Source organism: Molossus molossus, unplaced genomic scaffold (assembly GCF_014108415.1).
Source record: "Molossus molossus isolate mMolMol1 unplaced genomic scaffold, mMolMol1.p scaffold_m16_p_8, whole genome shotgun sequence".
In the NCBI taxonomy this organism is placed as follows: Eukaryota; Metazoa; Chordata; class Mammalia; order Chiroptera; family Molossidae; genus Molossus; species Molossus molossus.
The window spans coordinates 96,159,449-96,180,656 of NW_023425402.1; the positions used below are offsets into that span (position 1 = coordinate 96,159,449).

Below are 21,208 nucleotides of genomic sequence, written 5' to 3' on the forward strand. Positions count from 1 at the left end.
AGCACAGATAAAGGACAGGTTATAGATAATGATCAATTGTTCTAAGAAGCTGCTTAGGTATTTTTTATATAAACCACAAGATGCAGTAAAGAGCTTTGTGAAGGTCTATGATCATATGTAAGCTTTTTGGGAAGAGATTAACTATAAAAAGTCTAATTATTAGAGTGCTATAATAATCCAAATGACAGGTTAAAAATAAAAGTCTTGAACTAGAGTAGTGAAATGAAAGTTATACCCAAAGCATTTACATAAAAAATAATTCTGAAGTCGATTTCTTAGAACTGAAACATTGGTTTGGGGAGAGGAAGGAAGGGATGATTTGAACCTGGGTGACTGGATAAAATACAGCTACCATAGAAACAGGTCAGGACCGCCAGAGTAAGACTGGGGAGATGTTGATGAGTTGCGTTTCAGACTTATCCTTTGAAAATGCTATAAAAGCATCCAACAGAGATATTTTTAAGTTATTAAGAAATTTAAGTCAGGAGCTCAAAAGAAAGGTCTGAGCCAGAGTTCTAGATTTGAAGGCTCAATAGTCAGAATATTTAAAGAAGTCAAAACAGTGATATGACATAAGAAAAGAAGAAAGTAGGAGGAAGCACATTAGGAAAACTCACTTAAGAGATAAGAAAAATCAGAAGGTAATAAACGAGGAATCAAACAGAGTGAGAAAAACAGAGGGATTGCAGTACCATGAAAACCAAAAAGGAAACTGTCTGAGGCAACTCGGGTTGCCATAGTAAAATCCCACAGCCTGGGTGGCTTCAACAACAGGCACTTGTTTTTTTACAGTTCTGGAGGCTGAAGTCCACATCAGGGTGCCAGCACAGTTGGTTTCTGGTGAGAACTCTTGCCTTGGGTTGCAGATAACTGCCATGTACATCTAGTTGTGTGCTCACATAACCTCTTCCCTGTGTAGGCACAGGGAAAGAGATCATGGGAAAGGGAGCCGTCTAGCATCTCTTCTTATAAGAGCACTAATCTTATATGATGCCCTCACTCACTCTCATGATCTCATCTAACTCTAATTACCTCCCAAAGATTTGTCTCTTAATATCATCACATTGGGAGTTACAAATAGGTGTGTGTGTGTGTGTGGACACAACCATTCAGTCCTTAACAGAAGATAGAACTTGGGATCCTTGAAATACCCAAGGATGGAGACACTATGGTTATTTTTAAAAATGGTTTTAAAGGTGCTATGTGGGTAGAATTTCTATTGCAGTAAGTTGAGGAGTTTAACATTAGAGGAATTAAGAAGTTTAGACTATTTACAGAAGCCAAGGAGGAGAGAGGAATGGTATAACAGAGGAGAAATTAAAGCTTGCTTATCAGATCTGAGAAAGGAGCCAACAGAGAAAGAAACATTAAAAATATAAGAGAGATCATACGGTTTGTGCTAGGCAGCCTGACTCATTAATATAGTTTTATATACTAACATAAAATGCATTACACTTTCATGTAAGGAGAGCTCTAAAAATTGAAGACAGCCTGGCTGGGTGGCTCAGTGGATTGAGAGTCCTCCCATAGACTGAGCCATCCAGGTTCGATTTCTGGTCAGGGCATATGCCTGGGCTGTGGGCTGGATTCCTGATGGGGGCATGCAGGAGGCAGCTGATCCATGTGTCTCTCACATTGATGTTTCTATCTCTCTCTCTCTTCCTCTCTCTCTAAAAAAATCAATAAAAATATATTTTTTTAAAAAACTGAAGACATGCAGCATCACTATTATCAGCTCATGATATATAGAATGGAGAGCTATGTATCTGCTGAAAGTGGAGGCATGCAGGTATCACCCAGTGTGAGATGTGTATGAGGAAGGGACACCCTGTTGGACATGGCTTGGCAACCTGTCCATGCTTGGCCACAGCTAAAGAAAGCTGAGGTCATTTGCATTCCATCTGTTAGCTTTAGTGTTCAAAGTGTTACCTAGTCAAAAGGGTAACACATGAACGATGTGTTTCTAAAGCTAATTCAAGAGTAAAAATGTTAACAGCTTGCAAAATGAAGTAAATAAGAAAGTACCAGTAGGTTTGGAAGTTTCAGATCATGAGAACAGAGACTATACGCTCATAAAACAGAATCTTTTGGCTGCAAGTTATAGAAGCCAATTAAACAGCCTAAGCAAAAGGAAATGGGGTATTTAATAGCAAGAAAAGAAAGAACGATTTCGTGTATCTCCTGGTGACAAGGTTTGGAATGTTTCTGGGCCATGTAGGGACTGGATTCTTAATGACAAAGGCTCCAGGCCTGTGTCATTTTTGGTGTCTCTGCATGCCTCCTGGTTTTCTCTTCACAGATCTGCTTTGTTTATTTCTTGGACCCTCATGGAAAGTTCAAGGACAACCATCCAGATTCTCCTGAGTTTATGTTATTATAGGTCTAGCTACTCAAAGGAACGGCTTCAATTCTCTACCCTGGTGGTTGTATGTACACAGAGAGGAAATGGCTTGCTCAACAGGACTCAGGGGTCTTGCCCAGGTCAAGTGTGTAATGGACCAAGGATGTAGTCACTGAGGATAAAACTGTCTTCCAGAGATTCATTAGTCCTGATCTCTGTGGGAAGGATCAGGGAAGCGACTCCCAGAAAAGAGATACGATTGACAGAAGCAGAAGCCCTGTAAGGGTCTAGACCAGGGCAATCCCATCTCCACCCAACCCCCATCCTTCCTTCCTTGCCATCTGAATAAGTCACTTCTAAGTACCAGCATTTTATATTTAGAAACATTGACAAAAAGAAACTACAAAGCCTATATACTGGTGGCTAGCTAGCCAGCTAAATAATTAATCACCTATCCATGCAAAATAGGAGTGACTATTCCAAATTCTAGTAGATATACCAGTGGAGGGAAAATAAAGCACCATAGGTCTGACACACCATTCATAATGAAGGTGTGAAGCGTAGAATCAAACAAATTTAACAACCAGACCTAGTCTTTCTTACTTTTCTAGAGGTTCCTGGTTATAAAATGTTTCCTAGTTGCCTCAAAATGGAAAAAAAGAAAAGATGTTTTGTTTGTGTTTTTTTGTTTTTGTTGAAGGGAATAGATCATTATGACATTATCTTCTGAATGAACTAAAATCTATCACAAATATATTTTAATAAATAAAATATTTGTATTTATTTATTTATTTCATAAGTAAAACATTACTTGTTAACTTTCATTAATAGACAAGAAAAAGAAAATCAACAGGTATTTAATCAAGTTAACACAAAAATGTAATTTGATTTTATTTTAAAAGGGGTAAGAGAAACTTTCCAGAGTTGAAGGCAACTTAACAATACCCTCTATGCAGATTATCTTCAAGAAAAATGAGGAGTCTACTGTTAACAAAATTAGGTCAAGTCCCTAGTGATACTGCTGACCTTATGAAAGCTTAAAAAAATGAATAACAATAAGAAACATTTCCCTTTCCCTGATTTTCTAGTTATGAAAATATATACTATTACCTTGCTCCTGGTAAATGTCCTCAAACACTATGGGAATTAGTGTCATTTTCTACTTGATCAGACTTTGCACTGATTATGTTATTTGGCTTAAGCAGATGTGGGATGGAGAACATGAAAAGTGTTGACAAAGGAATAAAAAAGAAGAAGACCTACCTACATGATCACAGTAGAATAAAATAAGTTATGACAAGGGAGCAGGGCGGGAGTGAGGGAGCAGAGGGATGGCTGGAGTTCTGTCACCAGGCAGCTCTGCGGCCATTGAATCCTTGTCTTCTTGAAAGCAATACTACCTCAGGTGATTTCATAATTCAGTCCTTTGTTTAAAAAGTATATGGAGGGGTTACGTTGTGCAAACTGTGGGCAATTTACTGGGGAAGATCTAATGCACGGTCCATGACCTCCCGGAACTTCAAGTGCAGTGGAGGACACCAACCAGAACCCTGACAATGACATTGTGGCATGCTGACATCCTATGGCAGAAGAAGGAGAGCATGTTTGTTCAGGACGCATGTAGCAAGGGCCTCTACTATTGACCTTTGAGTCAGGGAAGGTCTCAAAGGTTAATGCCACATTGAAGAGCTACGACCATGGTTCTACTAGCCGGAAGCTACACCAAACAGTGAGTTAAGGTGGGGGCAGATACAGAGAGAGTGTTCTAGGCAAAGGGACTACCATTTGAGGGGATGTAGACACAAAAAAGACCACAGCATATTAGCAAAATGAAAAAAAATAAAAAAGATTTCAGTAGAGCTAACAGTAATTTCCTATTAAAATAATTTGTTTAGCTTCTAACGTTTAAAGCTAAAAGTTATTCTAGGGTTGATCCTAGTATACAATCAACTCTGCTCTGATGGCTGGAATGGTTTCAAGGCCTGCCACCCCCTTTTAAGACTGGGAAGAGAAACATCAATGACTCATTCACTCAGCAAATGATTTTCAAGCACCTACTATGAGCCAGCCATCGGGGCAAGTGCAGGAAATACAGTGGTGAACAAATCAGATCTGGCTCCTGCTTTGTAGAAGTTGAAATCTGGCCAGAAAACCAGACATTGAAAGAGTAACCACAACAGTAGTGAATTCTTTTAGGATTAGGAGGGTCTGACCAGTTTTACTGCATGAAGGCTAGAAACGTTCCCCCAAAGTTTTATTTCAGTTAAGTCTTCTGAAGGAGAAAGGAGTTCCCTAGGAAGGAAGGCAATAGGCTGGCTAAGCCGAGCAGTACCAGTGTGAAGGCGGTAGGCAGAGGAAACACTGATGGCTGAAGGCAGTGCAGCAGTTCCAGGGTGCCTGGGAGGGAGGGAAACGGCACTTGTGACGAGGAGGGACTGGAAGTGTCAGCTGAGACCAGTTCACCCAGGGTCTCACCACAGCACTTGGATCTTGCCCTCTGAACGATGGAACGCTGTTAAAGTCACCAGGCAGGGGTGCACTGTGATCAGTGAGAAGTGCATGTTGGAACGAGCACCCCACCCCAGTGAGGAGGCTGCATGGGAGAGCAGGAAGGGAGGTTGGGGCTCTGGGAGGAGGCTCTGCCGGGTCCAGGTGGAAGATACAGTGGCCTGGACGAAGGCTTTGACAGTTGCAGTGAAGAGAATAAACAGAAGGATGCTTAAAAGGTAAAAATAAAAGTAAGGTTGCTTTACAAAATTCTATTTTAAGATCCACATACAGTGAGAAGGATTAGGAGGGTCTGACCAGTTTTACTGCACGAAGGCTAGAAACGTTCCCCCAAAGAAGTTTTGTTTCCATTAAGTCTTCTGAAGGAAAAGAGTTCGGTTTTACCTCAGAGTTGTTTGGCTCCAAAGCCTTTGATATTTGAATTGTAACCAGATTCAATGTGTTAACACATCTAAAATATGATTGATCTATAAGAGAGAGAGACTGATCACACCTGATCACGCACAAAAAGAGAAGAGCAATTTCTGAGACAAACAATGGAAATGACCAAAGACCTCTCTGGTATGAAGTTAGATGAAGGAAATCGTGACCCACAGGATTTTTGCAAATTTAAGTCCAAATGACAAGATGATCCCTAGGATTAAAAGGATGAAACAAACTATCTTTGCATTATATAACCAAATGTTTAAGTATTGAAACTTGCAACCCTCCACCTCTTCTCTGAGTCCCGGAGAATAGGCAACTATTAAATATTGTCTTCCCCTACCTATAGGTCTCTTTATGTACAATTTAGTATCCTAAATCCTGCACATTATTTCCCATTGCAAATGAAATTGGAATTCTGATATATAACAAGCTTATTACATTAGCTTGTTTAATATAAGTCCCATTCCTCTTTCTTGCCTTCTTTGGATTAATCTAGTATTTTAATATTCAATTTTCCAATCCACTAATTGTTCATTTTATATTTTTTATAATTCTTTTTATGGTTACCCTAGAGACTACAATAAGCATTCCTTAACCTTTTATAACTTCAAATAAATTACTACAATAGTTATACCACTTTTAAACAAGGCACGTGCCTTAAAACCCTTTAATTGCATTTCCTTTGTGTCAACTTCTCTACTTTTATGCAGTGCATTTTAATTTTGCACATAATTTGCATTACTATTATTATTTTACCTAATTAATACTTATTATATATAGCCATATGTTTTTCCTTATGTTGAATTCCAATTATGGACTGAACTGCTTTGAGTGTGTATTGTAGTTTTACAAAGCTTGCTGTGGACAGGTGCATCTTGTCCAAGGGTACAGTTATCCAGGGGTCCTGAGTAAGAACCTGGGTGCCAACCTTTTACTTGTGTCTCTCATTCTCTAAAATGTTTTGAACTTCTATTTTCCTTCTTCAAGAACTTCACTGAGTTTTAGCAACTTTCTGGTTGGCTTTGTATCCTGTGCTTTGTGCAGCATAAAATTTGCAAATTTTTAAATAGAAAACCCATCAAATGTTGGTCTTTTCTTGACCTTCCTTTCTCCAGGATCTTGGCTCCTCCATTCCTGCCTGCCATGGATGACTTGAACTCAAATTTCTGCGTCTACAGTCCTATGAATTTATCAGGGTTTTGTGTTGTTGTTGTGTTTTTTTGTTTTTGCTTTTTTATCTCTTAGTTAAGACCCTTAGTCTGTTCTCCTGAACCAAGAATCATCAGATATCCCAAAGAGAAAATATAGTTTGGAGATTATCTACTTACTCTCTAAAGTTCTCTTCTTTCCCGGTTATTGGTTCCTTGGATTCTGGTTGCCACGGCAGTTTCCCAGTGTCTTTAAAGAGTTTTAAAAAACATTTTCTGTTTTCTAGTTGTTCTCAGAGGGAGAATCAGTTTACCCTAAGGAATCACATCTTAGCTGGAAGTAGAAGTCCTCTTACCAACTTTAATATCTTTTATTTCCCTTTCTCAATAGTCTGTGATGTGACTAAGATTTCTTTTGGGGCTATGGTAACTATTTTACTACTGTGAAAGAAATTGTATGATAATTGCCTACTAAGTTCTTTTTCAGGTTTGATGGGTGGTGACATGAGCATATTAATGCCTCTGCTTATAGAGAAATAAAAACATAAAATAAACTTTAGAAGAAATTATATCTAATATTGATGTTAGTGCTTTAGCCAACAATATCAGAAGTCTCACAAAATTTTAGACTTAACTGCTCGAAGTCCTTTATGCTATTAGTACAACTTCAGTTTTAACCTTCTTTACCAAAGCAATCATTTCTCTTTAAAAGATATTTACAGGTGAAGATTTTAGCTTTGTGTAGGTGTTTTCATTATTTTTTCTCTTCTTGTCTGTGATAGATCAGAATAAAATGATAAAAAGACTTACTTTAACAGTTTGGTACCTAAAGTCTATCTGGAAACATAGTAGGATAGTTTTCCTTTTATGAAACTTGTCTTTCTTCTGGTTCTGAACTTTTACTTTCTCATTAGTAAACATGCCTATATGTGAGAATAAATATTTTAAAATATAAGTACAATAAAATAATTTACTTATGGCAGAAAGGCTAAATTTTTTTCTACTACAGAATTCTGAAATAAGAAAGACTTTATTACTGGTTTAGTATGGATTTCCAGATTCTATAATTTATATTTCATATTTCTCTGTAGTAGCTCCTCATATTTAATATATATTTCTAGAATTTTTACCTTATCTCTCTTTTGAGCAAAAAGTTATATTCAGATTTCCCATATAAGACCTTAGTTTATTGGGGTAAAACTTAAAAAGAGAGAATTTTATTCCTGAATTATGTGTTATAACAAATTTATTTTTGTAATAACAGTCACTATTTATTTTTCTTATTTTATATAAAATATGTCTAAGCATGTAAGCATTAGGGTCATGTAACCAAAAATCCAACAGAAACAATTAGACAATAGAAGCAGACCCACAGATGACATACTGATCACTGTTGGAGAATATTAGAAAACCAAGTCATTATTCTGAATGTTGGTAAGTAAAGGGAAAAATGCATCCATTTGGCTCATATTTTCTTTTTGAATTCTAGTTCAGAGAATTCAAATAGCCAATGAGGGAAAGTTCTTTAATAAAGAAATCGAGTTAATATATACAGAAGGGATAATAGAATAATATCACCATTTTTCACTTTTGTAATAATCTATCCACATAATGATTATCAATAACTGCTATAACCATCAGATGAAAGACTTTTAGAGTTTATAATATATGCATCAGGCTGACAACACCTGAACCCACCGATCAATTTTAATATGATAAATAAACAATCCAATGTATGCACTTCCCAGTCTTGTGTAATAGGAAATAAACACCACCTCGTATAAACTATTCTCCCCATACAATCAATTTTGAACCTGACCAAACCTTCAGATCTAATTTTCAATTTTTAGAAAATATAAGGGACAGAAATACATGTTAAATGACATCACAAGGACTTAATCAGTAAAATCCATACACTGAGAAATAATCAATGCTTCTTCAACAAATAGTAGCAAGCAAAAATGAAAAGGAAAAACATCTATAGATTTAAAGAAACGCAACAAAAACAACGTGCAGATCTTATTTGGATGCTGATTTAAAAATCAAAAGTAGCCCTGGCCGGTTTGGCTCAGCAGTTAGAGCGTCGGTCTGCGGTCCAGAGAGACCCTGGTTCGATTCCCACTAAGGGCACGTACCTTGGTTGCAGCTCGTCCCCGGCCCTGGTTTGGTTGTGTGGGTGGCAACCGCTCGATGTGTCCCTTTCACATCGGTGTTTCTCTCTCTCTCTCTCTCTCTCTCTCTCTCCCCCTCCCTCCCACTCTATCTGAACAAAATAACGGAAAAAAAAATGTCCTCGGGTGAGGATAAAAAAATAAAAAAATAAAATAAAAAGCAAAAGCAAAATAAAATATATGAGACAATCAGGAAAATTCAAATGCTGACTGGATATTTTACTATATTAAGGAATTACTATTAATGTATTTTAGGTCTTATAACATCATTCTTTTTTCCCCTTTATTATAAAAACACATGTACCTGTACTGTAGATATATATACTGAATTATTTATGGATAAAAGGACATACAGGTTTAGATTTATTCTAAACAAGTAAGTAAGGACCATAAATGAAATGAGATTCGCACATACAGTGGTTATCACTGAAGCTGGATAATGATAATATGGGAGTTCAGTGTAACATTTCTCTCTGTTTATATGTTTCTGACAATTTTCATAATGAAAAGTCACTTTTAAAGATGTCCGAAGAACAGAATTTGAAAGAATAACACGAAATCTCACCTATTAGTGTAAGCTGTGGGAACACTTTGCAAAGCAATTTGGCAGCATTTAGAAAAAACTGATGTGTATACATAGAAATCTACAAATTCTAATCTAGGTGCATACCATAGAAAAAGTCTCCTATATCTGTGCAAGGAGACTTAACCAAAAATGTTTATTGCAGCAATGCTTAAATTGGAAAAATGTAGAAAACAACCTAAATGACTGTCAGTAGAATTATTTTTTAGAGTGTGATAATTATTCAATTTAGTTTGAGTGAATAAATTAAGGCTATATCTACTAATATACTGTGGAAAATTGTTGAACGGAAATATAGTGTGATATGTATCTAATAATATGCTGGATACTACCACATATTATTTATTAACACATATAAATATGCATGTTGTAAAATTATTAAATATGCCAAGAGGTAATGCATACTAAAGTATCTCTTAAAAGGAGAAAATAAGTATTAACAATAATATAGAAAGGGTTTCAAATATATCCTCAATGTTTTAAAAAGAAAAAGGACTTTGCCCGGCTGGTGTGGCTCAGCTGGTTGAGCATCTTCCCATGCACCAGGAGATCACAGGTTTGATTCCCAGTTAGGGCACAAGTCTGGGTTTGGGGCTCTATACCCAGTAGGGGGCATGCAGGAGTCAGCCAAGGATGTTTCACTCTCATACTGGATATTTCTATCTCTCTCCTCCTGTCCCTTCCTCTTTCTGGAGTCAATAAAAACATATTTTTAAATAAAAAAGAAAAGGGACTTTAATAAGGTAAAATGTTAATATTGACAAATCTGTGATGTTGATTGAATTTTCCTAAATCATTCTCTATTGTCTCTTGTTAGCTTGGAAATCTTTATCATTAAGGATTTTTAAAATATGGAGAAACTGCATTGTGTGTGTTTGTAAAGAGCCTTAATGGACTGTGTTAGATGTGCATGTGTTAAAAAGGAGGCGTGGAGGACACTACCTTATAGAGAGGACCTACACACAGTCAGAGCTCCATTCTCCACGCCAACAGATGCTGAGAAATAAGTATTTAAATTTAGATAATAGAAAAAATGCATCTGACTTTTGCAAACAGAGTTACACATTATCCTACTTATCTGTAAAAAAATAAAAATAAAAACAGTCTGCTAAATTGGTCTTGAGTGGTTGCTGTCATTCTTTATGATTATTTTGGACAGCTGCCACATTGTTATTTCCATGGTGAGCTGACCATCTGGAATTGAATAGACCAGTTTATCTGTGCTAAAAGTAGATTTACCTCCAAACTTACCACAGACATGCAACCTCAGACCCACGCCGCTAACCTGACTCTGTGTACTTGACCTTTACCTGCTCCTGACACATCTATTCAATGCCACTAACATTGCCCGCAATAACAATAATGATAATAATAATAAATATAATAATAAAAATCCAGAAAAGCAAACAGAATTCAGCGTATTTCCTACTAGATGTCAAATAAGGAAAATAGCTAAAACCCATGAGTAAAGTGAAGTTGGAGATTTTAAACCTGCGGGTCTTTTGTCTCTTCATTCTTCAGAGGAAAGGTATCAATAGTGATGGCTTAGGCTGGGATAGCATTTAGCTATTGGAAGCTTTTACATATACTGTTTCAACAGACCTTCCTGGAGGATGAAACTGAGTCTGGAAGGGGAACTAGAGCTGGAGAGTGCCTGGTCTCCTGAGTCCTGTCCAGCAAGATCACTACTGTGCGAGTTGAGTAAAACTTACTCGTTAACAACATCTCAAGTTCATGTAAAGAATAATTCCTAGCATAGAAATTGATGTATGGGTAAACTGCTATAAAGAAAAGAACACATTTGCCCAGCCAGTGTGGCTCAGTGGTTGAACATCAACCCATGCACCAAGAGGTCACCAGTTCAATACCCGGTCAGGGCACATGTCCAGGTTGTGGGCCAAATCCCCAGTGCGGGGCATGTGGGAGGAGGCCAATCAATGTTCTCTCTCATTGATGTTCCCATCTCTCTCTCTAAAATCAATAAAGAAAAAAAGAAAAGAGAAGAACACATTAAAACAAACACCCAAAGAGCATACTTAAAAAAAAGAGAGAGTATTTAGAAATGGGAACAGATGGGAAAATCTATGCACAATCCATGAGTTAATAACAAGCAGTGACTCTTTATTAAAACAAACAAACAAACAAAAAACTTTGTACTTTCAGAATATATTGAAGAGGAATCTTTCTAAATAAACTTCTGGGGTCTCTTTAAATCCACAGTTTCTGCCGAAAGATTCGAGCACAAACCCGGGACTTCTATTTGACAAGCCCCATATGCTCCGTCTTCTCTCCAGGTTTTCACTCTGGCTCGTGGAATCAGTGGCTGGTTAAACATGTGGTTTTACAGTTGCTGAAAATACTCTGAAGTCAAAGTCCTTCTCCCAGTGTTTATGTAGTTGGCCACTCCGGTATTGGATTTTGCAAGGCTTGGCCTGTAACCTTTAGTAAATAAACCACTCCTTTCATAAAAAACAGAGTCTGCATGCACAAATCATCTACACTTCAACAGGAAGAGGAAGTCAGAGACTAAAGAAATGGCATTGTGAAGGAGATGTTATATTCTGTCAACCAGTTCAATCCACAGTTAATGAAGGTGGCATTGGCATTGCTGAGAGTCATTCTGTGAATTTTGGTGCCCAACACAGCTGATCCTCCCTAAGGAACCACAGAACTGTTCACTTGCTGCAGGAGTGATTCCAAGTCACCAGTGAGCCCCCCACCCAGCCCTTGGGAGACGCAGCAATGCTGGCCGAGCTAGGCATGCCTCACTGCCTGCCCAGGGCATTTCTGCATTATTCCTACCATCACACATCCAGCAACGGGACCGCCTAATAGCCTTTGCACAGACCAGTGCAAATGAAAACGCAGGTCCTGTTCAAAATGCAGAGGCAAAGGCGTTAGAAGTACTAAAGCATAAAGCTTTTTCCTTTCTTCTGTGGTCTCCCACTCCACCTGCCAGGGTGTTTTTTATTTGCCAAATAAAGTCACACTCGCTTCTGGAACCTACGGCTCCACTATGCAACTCTGCGCATGCACAGTTCTCAGGCTGCTGCGTTCCCCTCCAGACAATCACTGAACAGATGCCCCCCTGAAAATTGAAGCAGGGACCCCTGCTTTCTGTGGAGGTAAACAGGCGACTCCCGAGAGTATTGCAACAATAGTCAGGGGACCTGCGAGGTACCAGCATTGAGGATGGGAAAGAAGCTGGCCTGTCCCTGTTCTATTGCCTGCCAAAGGCACAGCGGCCCTGCCGGTCAAGGGAGGAGAGGGCTCTAGCCATTCGCTGCCTCTAGATGCTACAAGACACATGCCCCGGACCCTGATCTTTCCCAGCTGGTGCCCAGAGACCCCTGCCAGCAGGGAGGGTGGCAGTGATCCAGGCACAAGACGGTCGTGGGAGACTAGGCTGACTGAAGCCACGGGGAGCAGGAGAACCAGAAAGCGAAAATCTGTTGAGGGAATTTAGGGCGGCAGGACTGAACTGAGGCTCCAAGTCCCAAGTGCAGGCTCCACTTTCCTCTCCAACACCATTTACAAAACACAGATGAGGAGATAGAAATACTGCACATTTCAGAAGGGCGACTATGGAAAGCGAACCCCCAGCACAGGGCTCTTCTGATGAGGGATCCAGGGTCTACATTAGTCGCAGGGCCGGGAAGCCAGCCCTGCCAGGGTCCTGGCTCCCAGACCACTGGACAATCAACATATGAATGTCATCTAACGGTAAAATGAGAAGATTCAATGTGATGCAGGCAGTTTAGCAAAGACAAGCCAAATGCCTTGAGTATATTTTCTGCCTCTTTTATGAAAAATTGAGCTGTTTTAACATTGTTTTAGAGGTTAAATGCTCTTTCTTATTGATAACTATTTTCACATACTCAAACATCATATTTTAATATTGGTCCTCTACTTGCTATTGTTTTTATGATCTTTGCAATTTCAGGTGGAGATATTAAAGTTCAGAAACAGATTATTTTTATAAATCCAATAGCAATCATTATCTCTTTGTCTACTTATCTTACATGCGTGGATTCCTGCAGGAATAATGAACTTATACCAAAGTAGCTCAAGTTCTTGTCTCTAAATGGGAATTTGAAATTGTTCTGCATAGATCACACACTTTCAGATGGTTTATTGAATAGCCCAAACTGGAAATACACATATTGATGAATTTTATTATTTTCCTCTTTTAACTTCCGCTGTGTTCTGGAAAATATTTTTTCCTCCACCTGCTACATTCAGATCATTTTTCTTGTTTTAAGGTATTAAAAAGCTATTCCAGTGCGCTCTTGTTTCAAATTTCAAATCGGCGTCTCTTCTGGCTTGCATGCCAGGCCATGCCAGATCGCCCTGCGTGCTGCCTAAGGAGACTTCCAACCAAGGAGTGAGGTGACATCCTCCCCTGTGACAGATGCCTTCCATCTCTTGCCACTCCCCTCCTCTCTACCATTAGACACATTTCGTCTTACGAAGGCCAGGAGATAAATGTGACTTTATATCAAGTGACAGCAATGCTTCTAAGATAACATGTTATGGAGGAAAAATAGCAGCTGCAGTTGTAAGATATAAACCATGAGCCACCACTGGGACTGAAGGAAGGGGTTGAAACGGGAGGGGAAAAGCTAACGTGCACAGACACAAGCACAGCAGAATAATGTCTGCCACTTGGAGAGTCCTAGTCCCACCAGGTAAAGGAAGAATGCACTCCACTGACGTGGCTTCAGAAGTGGGCCAGGCCACGAGAAACAGCGTGTGAGGAAGCTGCAGGGCGTGGAGGTGGAGACCACGTGGAGAGAGGCTGCGGAGCCAGGTCAGGCCCTGTCGCAGGCCCAGGCACCGCCTGAGTGGTGTCATCACCTTATCTGTACACATGCATAACCACTCGCTCACTGGGTGTCTTTTTCTTTTCAATCTTCAGGAAGAGGCAGCCAGAATTCTCGCCCACCAGCCAGTGTCCGTCGGCACATGTGCAGCTTTGAAAACCCCCACACTGCAGTGAATGTGTAAGAGAAGCTGCATGGAAAATAGAGTGGTTTGCCCTTGCTTTCTCTCTCCTGGGTTTTTCCACTTTCTAACATGGAAACAGATGTGGTGCATGCCATCCAGAAGGAGGAACCATTGACGTGCCATGGTTTGCACGACTGCCTTAATTTGATTGCTCATCATTCTTAAAAGGACACTGTCAAGCCATTAGTCTTTTCGCTTTTGCTGTGTTTCCATGCAAGATGCAACACTTTTTCCAATTCTGGAGATTCACTTTTGTTTGTGACTCCCACTCACAAGCTCGAAAGTGAATTTCCCCCCTTCACAAAGTTGTCAGCTTCTCCTTGGCAAACAGAGCTTTTTCTTTTTCTTTTCTTTTTCTGTCTTTTCGCTGTTGCACAAATGTTTGAGATGATGCTGTCTGCATTCTAGTAAAGCCACACTTAAACGTTTGGAAATGTTCTACAATGTCAGTTTCAGGAATGGGTGCCCACAGGAGCCTCTGTTGGGTGCCTCCCATGCCCCGGGGACCACAAGACAAAAGTTTTGTGAGCCCCCCCCCCGCAAAAAAAAAATGAGTTTTAGAAAAAAGCAAAGTAGTTGTTTTCCTAGGATTCTGAATGCTTTTATCAGATTTTCCCTATCTGATAAAAACGATGCATGTTTGGTCCAATTTTTGACCTTTAGATCTTGACAGTGTCTTTTTAAGTGAACAAAATAACATAGACCATGTTCAATTCATTGTGCACGAAGTCTGTGGTCATTTTCAGCTGTTCCTTTACAGCCCTTCAAACTCCTGGGAGAGTCAAAGGTACACATTCCTGCAGCAGGAGGGAGCCCGTTGATGAGGTGTCTGACTTGAATTGCTCTTCTGCAGTGAAGGGCCTAATTTGCTCAAATGTTTGCTACTGAATTGGCCTTGGAGGCTCGTGAATGGGGCCCTAGTGTCTCTTCTCTTTACTCAGTGGAGTGCATTGGGAAGTCTGTGTTCTGCTAGTCCCTTAAAAAGCCCAAAGAAAGAGTGTGGTCTCAACCACATTATGCTGATTCTTAGAGGGAAAAGTGCAGTAGTCATGTCAGTATGTTTCAGGTGGCAGTTTGGAGGCTCCTGCATTCATAGATCGAAGCCACTCTAGTCAGCTTGGATGCATTCTCTGTTAATTCTCCCAAATCAAAAGCACTGAGTGTTTCTTGTACCAGGCGTTGAGTCTGACCAAGGACACAGCAAGGACATCTGCTGGCTGCCTGTCAAAAGGGATTGATGGGAAGAGTAAATGTGCTCGTCCTATCATGACAGCAGGGCCAGAGAGGAGAGTCACCTAGCATTTCATGACATAAAGGTGAGTGCCTAAAAGCAAAGGCTGAAAGTGGTTACATCGTGTAGGCAACTAAAAAGAAGGCAACAATCAGCAAAGCTAACATGTTGGTTGTTAAGAACTTTCAAATCAGGACCTATTCAAGCTTTCTTTCTGGAGGCTCTACAGGATAGGGAAGGTATTGATAGCTTCGGAGCTGGCACCATAGGCTAAGGCTGGCTATTTTTAGCCTTGGTGGTTCCTGCAAAGAAAAATGAAGGAAAAGGAAAACATGCTCTCTCTGTGACCTTTAGTTCCCATAGCTTTTGTAAACAAGGAAGGAAAAGGGACTGGTGGGGGGAATAAAGCTGCCTACTGGACCATTATGGTCTGCCCTAGATCTGTCCTGCTAATCTCAGCAGAGCATTGTACCTGCCCTAAATTTCCAGGGCAAACTATGAGGCTCCAAGTAGAGCTGAGGAAAATCAAATGACTTGCTCTTTCAATAGTAGATTTGGTAGCATGGACCATAGCAGCAATGATAATGCTTGACCTGACGTTTCTGCAAAGGAAGCATAATCTAGGCTCATTGTACTTCCTGCAGGTATATAACTCCACCTGGCACTTTCCCGCTAAAACAGTGCTCCCGTACCAACACATTTTAAATAAACTTTGGCACGAGACTCTCTTTAATCATCCAGTAGTCATGACTATGCTGAACCAAAGGGTGTTTAAAATGGGCTTAGGAATAGTTTAGTAACCATCAGAATTCTGCTCTTTAGTTTAAAATTGATTTGTCAGTTTTATTAAGACAGTAGATGCTAGGCCCAAAGTTTATGGGGCCTTTTCCACATTATAGACTTTGATGAGGTAATTTCACTTATGGGTGTCTTTTTCTTTATTGATTCATTGAAGAAAGTACAGGCTTAATGAAGGCAAAGTTATTTCCTTTGTGTTGCCTTTTATTGTATATTATACAACTTTAGGATACAGAGTGTGATTAATCTAAAGATTCTTAAAGGAGGACTGTACATGGAGACTTTGCAATATGGCAAATTTCAGCTAACCAAATAGTTCTCTGGCCAGCTTACAATGAGCTTAGAATCAAAGAGTAGAGGGATAAAATTCACAATGCTGCTTAAGATTTAATATCCGCAGAAACTCCAAGTTCTCATGTAATCAGAAAACATTTGCCTGCAATAACACACTCAGAGATTCTGTACCTTACAACGAGTGGTGAGTCAAAGGTGAGAAATTGTAATTACTCTCAGAGAACACACACTGATTATGCAGGGTTTTGTGGAAATCTTTCAAGATGTGGGACCGGAATCCATGGGAGTTGTTTGTGTTGAAGACGAACTCGAGGTTGCCTGGGCAAACAGGTGTCTGACTCAAGTGGATTTCAGATCATTCGTGTGGCGGAGATTCTACAGGCATTGCCACGCGAACTGCATATTGGGACCAGCTGGCTGAAGCAGGTGGAGGTGAGATCTTTGCAGCGTCTCTGTGGACATGGCACCACTCCCTCCTCGAGAGGCCTTGGATCCCAGCCAAAGCTGCAAGGCCTCAGCAGAACCGCCCTCACACGTGTGGCTTTGGTTTGTTTTCTTAAGCTGGTAACCCATTCTCCCGACCCTGTAACTCAATGGCCTTTCCTACATCCATTTTCATTTCCAGAGGAAACAGATGCTAATCTCCTTGGGTTCTGGGGAGTGTCTTCCCTCCTTAGGTGAAGGTCTTTCCTTGTCTGTGGGCTCTCTGGATGCCATCCTATGTCTCTTGGGACGTTATTGAGCCTTGTGGCAAAGACTTGCATTGGCCTTAAGGGAGACAGGCGTGGTGTGAGCTTCCCCGGCAGACAGGCAGCTTGTTCTGGACGCTTTCCTCCTGCTCTCAAACGCCCACCCACTGTGATTCCCATTTTAGACCTTTCTGGAGCAGAGAGCAGTGTCCTTGGCAGGTATAACGAGTACTTACTGAAACAAATGAAGCAGTATCACTCCGAACGCCAAAGATACTCTAATCTGTGTACACCACCCACTTCCAACTATTCTCTACAGTGCTGTAAATATTGTGTTTTCTATTTGGGGCGATTGTGATACTTATCTAGTGATTATCAAAGCAGGGCCCCAAGCCTACTGTAGCTGAAACTGTAGCCCGAGGCCTGCCGAGCTCTTCACTCTGTAGGTGTATGTGACCCCCGCCCACCTCTCAGGCCTACCGGGGATCACCTCTGATAACTGTCACCCCAATAAAAACATCTAGCCACCCGAAGTAGTTACACCAAATGCCACTGCATTTAATCTTCAAATGTGGGATTGGTTTTGGCGTATTTTGAAGTTAGAGCAAGAAGGATGGGGTCCTTTGCATCAATTATGTGGTGTTTCTACACCAGGGAGCTTTTCCTAAGATTAGGAAACAGAATCAAATCAAATAATAGAACAAAGGAGTTGGTGGCTGAAACACAAGGTATTGAAGTTATCTGGAAATAGTAAAGGTCTTATTTCATAGTAATATTTTATTTTTATAGTGTCTTTATTCCTTTTCATTGTCCCGTATTTTACACATTTTTTCTCTTCTTGGTGTCACAGCAGTGGGTTCCAGACCTTCTCAAATAAGATAATTACTTTACCCACCAAAATGTTTATTATACCTCCACTCAAATCTATGCTATTAAGTGTACCTTTATTAGTGGCCACTTGGACACAAAATACAAAATAAGTTTCTCAGAATTCAGTTGCACTTGTATCTAGCAGTACATTTTATCACAGCAGCATTTGTATGCATTTAAAAATAGCACCGCCTAATCTACAAAGACAGACTTTCGATTCAGTCTGAACACGATGTTCAATGCACACGTAAATGTCTAACCTCTCTGTGGCCAGCAGGTTTGAAATAACTATTCCGGGGACCAAAGTTTGTACTCTGGGCTGAACTTTCTACAAGATACATTTTCTCCATTGTCTCTGGATTTTAGAAAGCAATTTAGTTTGTCCCTAAAAAAAAAAAATTTGGTCTAATTTGCTTAATCTAGGGCCTTAGAGTTGCTTCCTAATTAAAGAGTATAGCGCATAAAGAGCAAAACTCTTTTTTCAAACAAAAGCCATCCACCTAACTCTGAGGGGAAGGAAAGCTGCTATTTTTGACTGAAAGGGGGAAATCGCCTACCAGAAGAATAAAAATTATATTGAATTAAAACAGAGCTAAATTGTGATTATAACTGTCTGAAAAGATGATTGATAATACCTTTAACATATGGGAGTGCGCAATTTTAAAGAGAGGCCCACACAGAATTCCTGAGCAATGAGGAAAACAACCTAGGTGAGCGAGTCCAGTAAGTCCCAGACATACAAAGATGCCTTTTTGCTGGTATAGGTGGAGCCTGAGGCAATGTTTTTTGGGGTTTGTGAGCCTGCTGGGTGAAGTAGGGGCAGACCTGTTCTCAAGGGACTTGTTTGTATTTATTTATTTTCTTCAAGGCCTTTATTTTTATTTTTGCAAGTTTATTATTATTATTTTTGTTCCCATCCTTCTGCCACCCTCCCCTTTGGTAACTATCAGCTTGTTCTCCATACCTATGTGCCTATTTCTATTTTGTTTGTTCATTTGTTTGTTTTAGATTCCACATATCAATGAAATCATCCGATACATGTCTCTTTCTGTCTAACTTATTTCTTCTAACATAATACCCTCTAGGTTCATCCATATTGTCACAAATGGCAAGATTTCATACTTTTAAATTGCTGAATGATAGTCCATTGTGTATATACTACATCTTCTTTTATCGTCTACTGACAGATATCTAAGTTGCTCTCGTATCTTGGTTGTTACCAGTAGTGCTGCAGTGAACATGGGGGTGCACATATCTTTTCAAGTTAGTGTTTTTGTTTTCAACGGACTTGTTTTATAAAGCACACACATAAAGAACTAAAGGAAGACACTGGGCATCTTCTCAGTTTAAGGATTTTCTGCATCTGGAGAAGGAAATAGTGTTTCCATTGCGGTTGAAAGGGGATGCGAATCATTGAGTTGGCTGAAACACCAACCACTTCACATTGAAGCAAGGCAAGAGGCAAATGCAAAGTTTTACACTTTCTGGAAGAGGCCTATTGATCGTATAAAGAACAGTGTCAGTGGAGTGTGGGGAGTGGCAGAGATTGAGAAAGATGAAAATGGGAGGTGAATGTACCTCTCATTTCAAGTTCAGAGGGGGAACCGTGAATTCTGGCCTTGCCTTTGGCTAGCTGGGTGGCTGCCTATTCTTGCCAGAAAAACCACCATCCTGTTCTTCAGTTTCCTCAACTCAGAGGAGAATCAGCTACTCTTACAAGACAGTGTGGAAACTAATGAATCAGTATTTTACACTTAGAAGCATTTATACATTCCCTGGAAATATATTAAGCACATATTTAAGAGGAATATTAATTTTGACATCATAGCTTGGAGATGAGATTTTTCTCAGACAATTAAAAAATACAGCACAGATAATCATATGTACGGGAGAACTATTCTTTCCCCAAATAATGAGATCAACATTTTAGCTATTATATCTATTTTAGAACCTTTATATCCAGAATTTCTATGGTAGATATCAGGATTCTTACAAGAATCTGTGCTTATTTGACTCACTTCACTTTTCAAATTATAAAATATAAGATGTCAAAATATTATGCTCTTCATAAATGTGACATATACTTTTGAAGTATTATTCATGCCTATATTTTCAAAATGATTAAATAATCCATTATATTAATTATTGATCATTTCCCACTTTTTTCAAGCAAAAGATTATAATACAGAATAATGTATTTTACACATCTACCTAAAACCTGTTCATTTTACCTATTCCTTTTAATATCTTGAATATGTTATTATTGTGCTACTGTCTTGTTTTTATGGATACAGCAAAAACAAACAAAAAAACTTCTAAAAAAAGGAGAAAATATCTCCTGATTTAAGTATTAACACTGTTGTTATTAATAGTTTGCTATGGTAAGGTACCACCATCTGTAGAATGTTATACAGAAAATAGGCTAAGAGTCCAAAAGTAAGACCAAAATTATTACAAGATAAGAATAGAATTGGTACTAGACACATACGGTATATCTTTTTCTCTTCTCCTCCTTCTCCACCTTCTCCTCCTCCTCCTCCTCCTCCTCCTTCTCTTCTACTTATTTGGCTTTACGAGGGTCCCATGAAGGTGGAAGTCAGTAAGGCTGGGGGGCTGTTGTTGCCTTAGGATATTCCTTCACCAAGGTTCAAAGGGGAAAAGCCAGGGGAGGGTCTTTGTCTCAGTAAGTTCTGCTTTGTCTAAATATTAACTTGGTCTCATACGTATCAAACTATGCCAGAGGACTAAAGCAGGATCGGGGCATGTAAAGTTTGCTGGGCTTACTAGTTCTAGCTCGTTTCCAACACACCTGGTTATAAGTCCCCAGTGTGAAAATCCCGAACCAGCTGCTGTGAATCAGGGCCTTTATGTGAGTTGTGACCCATTAGATGTGTCAGGAGCAGTGCTTGGAAATAGAAAGAAAATCAAAAGTTACAAACTACTTAAATAGAGCATGGGTCTGGGTTTTTCTGTCACCTGCTCTTTTTCTCTTCCGTACAGGTGCCTTGTGTGTGAGCATGCTGCTCTGGCAACAGGAAATACCTGCATGTCAGAACGGGCAGCTGAGAGAATGGATGTATAACCTCGCAGGACAGTCACAGTAGCTCTGGCTGAGGGTTTGAAATTTGATGCAGGGTCTAAG

General features: G+C 39.6%; 1 protein-coding gene across 2 annotated transcripts in view; it reads left to right on the forward strand.

Annotated features, from left to right (window-relative positions):
- GRM1 (glutamate metabotropic receptor 1) overlaps positions 1-21,208 on the forward strand; it is a 340,463-nt gene that overhangs the window by 317,338 nt on the left and 1,917 nt on the right. Inside the window, exon 9 of one of the 2 annotated variants that reach the window (XM_036248395.1) lies at positions 14,096-14,180. The exons of the other annotated variant lie outside the window; for it this stretch is intronic. Coding sequence (XP_036104288.1) covers positions 14,096-14,156 — 61 coding nt within the window. The 3' untranslated portion in view covers positions 14,157-14,180. The remainder of the gene's footprint in view (positions 1-14,095; positions 14,181-21,208) is intronic. 2 annotated transcript variants of the gene reach the window in all.